The sequence below is a fragment of the Sinocyclocheilus rhinocerous genome, unplaced genomic scaffold, assembly GCF_001515625.1.
Source record: "Sinocyclocheilus rhinocerous isolate Xijiao unplaced genomic scaffold, SAMN03320098_v1.1 scaffold1694, whole genome shotgun sequence".
Taxonomy (NCBI): Eukaryota; Metazoa; Chordata; class Actinopteri; order Cypriniformes; family Cyprinidae; genus Sinocyclocheilus; species Sinocyclocheilus rhinocerous.
The window spans coordinates 222281-226311 of record NW_015626863.1 but is presented as its reverse complement, the minus strand read 5'-3'; the positions used below and the strand labels follow the sequence as shown (position 1 = coordinate 226311).

Sequence of the window (4031 nt, the reverse complement as noted above, 5' to 3'; positions counted from 1 at the left end):
CATATATATATATATATATATATATATATTCAAATATATATATATTCAAATATATAAATACCAGTGTCAATAAATTAAGGTAAGACTGAATTAAAAATGTAGGATTTTTTGTTTGCAATCAGTAACAAATAATTTTGTCCCATACTAAATAAAATATTTACATTTTAAAGAAAGCCATAATTAAATATTTTGTTAAAGATATTATAAAAAATAATCGTTACTTTTTTAAAAATTTAAACTAAAGCTCATGTAATTATTGAATAATATAAAACCAACAGTTTGCCGATTTAGTAATATTTCCTGTCACCTCATAATTCATAACATTCTCACATTAATATCATTTCATAAGTGTGTGTCTTTGCCACTAGATGTCAGCAGAGGACAGGAAACTAAGCACAGTGCTTCCATGATACTTAAAACGACCATTCAGATATTTTTGTCATTGGTCTAATGTGGCGTCTGTTTATTTTTCATTCTGTGAGTGAACAGGAAGAGGGAAGGGGTTTATTTTATTTCATTATTTTCTCGACACATCATCACTATTTTGCCCTGTAAAAAGCCAATAATCATACTACATCCGCCATCATCTCCAATCTAGATGTCTACGCATTTTTTTTGCGATCCATTGCCCCCCCCCACAATCTTTCTGTCCACGCTTCCCTTGACCAAAGTGTTGAACTGTTTTTGTCGCTATTTCCAGATTTGTTCATCTGTTTCCAACCTTTCTTCAACTAAAAGGGCTTTCCAGCTTCTCCGCAATTAGACGAGCCCTTGATGGTGGTGGTGGTACGACCGCAATGCATTATGGGAGGGGGTCCTCAGTGAGGACGAGCAAACAAGCGCTGCTTTATTCCCCCTAATAGCCCGCATTGCATCGTGGGTATCACCATGGCTTTCTTGGACAAACGGGAGTTTCAACTCATGACCTTCTGAGGAGCTGGACTTACAGTGTGGGCGGGAACAGGGGTGAGGGCGGGGAGGGAGAGTGGGAGGAGCCAGACCAAGGAGGGAGGGGCCACGCAGCTTCTCTACGACGTTCAGAAGATGGCCGGGAGATCTGGATCGGTTACTAATTTCCCCTTACGACGACATCTCTAACCAATCATCTCATTGGCAATTGGATCGTAACAGCCACTCCGAGCTAAATTTTCAGAAATAGCATGCAAACATGAGGAAAGCCTTTGTTTTGTGTTTGCTAGCTGATCACCAGAGTTTTCGGCAGCTTTTTTCAAAGTCATTTACATATAATTTATGTTAGATATTATATTTTTGTTCCAAGTCAAGAGTGGCCTTATAATCATAGTCTTTTTGGTCATAGTGAAAGAGTATTTCTTGGACACTTGCCCCTTGGCAGCCATGGTTGAGTTTAAAGGACATTTGGTTGGACAGAAAAAGACAGATTTCGAACTTGCGTTACCTGAACACATTGAACTGAATCATAATCAGTCATTTTATTGCTAAATGTTCATCATGCACTGAACAAACCCGGACAATAGCCATCAATAACGTCCAAAATTTAATGGAAAGGATACTTTGTAACTCAAACGGACAGAACTTTTGCGGTAATTCCGAACACTTTGCCAAGATATTCTCTTTTTTTCCTATTTATTTTCCTGTTTTGCCTGTCTTTCCTTTGAGTTCTGTGTCTGATGGGTTAGTTTAGCTGGTCACACTTCACACCGAACGCCACAAACTGCACCCCGCGGCTCCCGTGTCATCTTTATTAACAAGACCGCGGCTTTGTAAACCACGTCATACTGGAATGTGATGCTAGTCGAGGTCCTGATGCTGCACGGTCGGCATAGCGACGGATCCCTCAACAATAAAAAGATGTGAATCCGTATTCCGGATGACATAGCTTACTTGTTCGTGCCGACCGATATGCTGACCACCATTTAACTGTGAAACTGATGTCACATGATGCCCTGAAACGTCACATTGCGTTGTGATGCATTTATAAAGCTGCTCGTTTAGTTGATGCAGTTGCCGCGGCGACGCCCGGATGCGGGTTCCTCGCTCGGTGTGAAGTCTGAACGATATGAAGGCCTTCATAGACGTAGAGAAGCGTGACGGAAATGCACCGACTTGTATGAATGTAGTATCTATTTGTGACCCAGAGCCATTATTTTGTTCTTTTGTTTAATTGTTTTTGCTTATTCGTTTTTTTAATTTCATGACGATGTGCTGAGATGAACTGCTCGATGCATTGCACACGGTTTCATTTTTTTATATAATTTAATAATGAACAAATATAGACAGCCGTATATCTTGTATTGAATTTGATTTCCAATGGTATTCTATAGAAAGTATATTCTATACATATATGAGATATATGAAACAGCGCCTCTTTAGTCAAACTCTCTCTTGTGGGAACTGCAATGTGTGGCTCTGCCTATTTCCACGTAAACCTGTGACTTGATTTGTATGGTGTCTGTATATATCCAAACGAAAAAAATAAACTGTTGAAAAATACTCATTAGCCTAGTTTATTTGAGTCGATCATGAATCTTTATCTATTTCTCTCCATTTGCGAATGAGAGCCACATGTTGATTCGTATGACACCATAATGTTGTCTGTCGGGTATGAATGCACATTCATGTTGCATTGTGGGTCGTTTTGTATGAGAGAATTCATTGTTTAACGTTTATTCTTTCCCTAATGCCATTTCCAGCCACTGAAAAGCAAAGGACGTCTTGAAATCCAGAGCTGAAATGATGTATAAATTAATTCCCTAACCTTTTTTCCCTTGATTTTGCTTTGTTTGAAATGTTTGTGACTCTAACCTTAATTCTGAATCTTTTTTATTCTCGCCTGACCTGTTTATCCGATGTTTTAACAGGTGGAAGCTGTGGGAAAAGATGCACCGTATTCATTTCTTCTTGTTTCCCCTCTGCTAACCTCTCTCACATTTGTGTATAAAGCTGCATTGAATGTTCTTGTATTGTTTGAATCTGACGCGTCTGTGGTTGGTAAAGCCACAGAGAGGCGCCAAAGATCACAAAAGAGCTCTTGGGGGGTTTAGTTCTGACTTCCTGTGTTTCGTTATTGGTCGAACTTGATCTTTTCCGTTGTCGTTTTGTTCTGTGTGTCTGTCCTGGTCTGTGTAAATATATATTTATATATACTGCACGTTCAATGTGCTGCTGTATGTTTGCACCGTTCTGCTTGCGCGTTTATTTGAGCCTTTTTCTTGCGATTTTATGTTGTCCCCCACAACACACACCAACACTCGCTTCACTTTACATACACACACACTAGAGTTAAGGCACAACTCACACACACACACACACACCCTCCCCACCTCCATGTGTGTTCCCAGTTTGTTCTTTGCACTGACATCTTGTCTTGTTTCTTTGCAGTCACGGAAAGCCAGTGATCAGACAAAGAGCATTGAGAGTAAAACTGACAGTATAGGGAGTGGAAGGGCCATACCCATCAAACAGGTACGTCACCACATTCGTACACTCATTATATGAGGTAAGTACACTGTTATAGGGTAGGACTGTATATCGTTTATGAGGATTAGTCAAATGTCAATATCCTAAGTAGTGATTTTGTGTGTATATATGATTTGTGTGAGTGTGTGTGTCAGCACTAAAAGAGCATGCACACTTTTTAAAGACTGAAATTATGGACATGGTTGTTTTAGGCTTTCTCAGTCAGTTTCTTTGTGCGACCAACAGATGTCAGTGTAACACAGTTTAACTTTGTTTGCTTATTCTATCGAACCTGTTGTCAGTAATGGTATGCAGAATGCCGAATTATATGTATATTATTATAATTATATTATGTATATTCGAATATTTGTGTAATGCATATCACAATTATTTGGCAACTTACTCTTTGCTCCAAAATCTTTTTTGTGAATCAATTGCAACATTATAAGAAATTGGTATTCAGTCTTTGGCCTGCTCTTCTCATGATGTGTTTGAATGTCCATGAACTTACATGTTAGGAAATCTTCATTGTCTTTGAATCCTTAAATTTCTATTTCTCTCTCTCTCTCTCTCTCTCTCTCTCTCTATATATA

The 4031-nt window shown here is 38.8% G+C and overlaps 1 protein-coding gene across 1 annotated transcript in view; it reads left to right on the top strand.

The window, feature by feature from the left end:
* The window catches only part of LOC107717265 (arf-GAP with GTPase, ANK repeat and PH domain-containing protein 1-like), an 87063-nt gene that overhangs the window by 26379 nt on the left and 56653 nt on the right, over positions 1–4031 (top strand). Inside the window, exon 9 of the mRNA XM_016523951.1 lies at positions 3361–3444. Coding sequence (XP_016379437.1) covers positions 3361–3444 — 84 coding nt within the window. The remainder of the gene's footprint in view (positions 1–3360; positions 3445–4031) is intronic.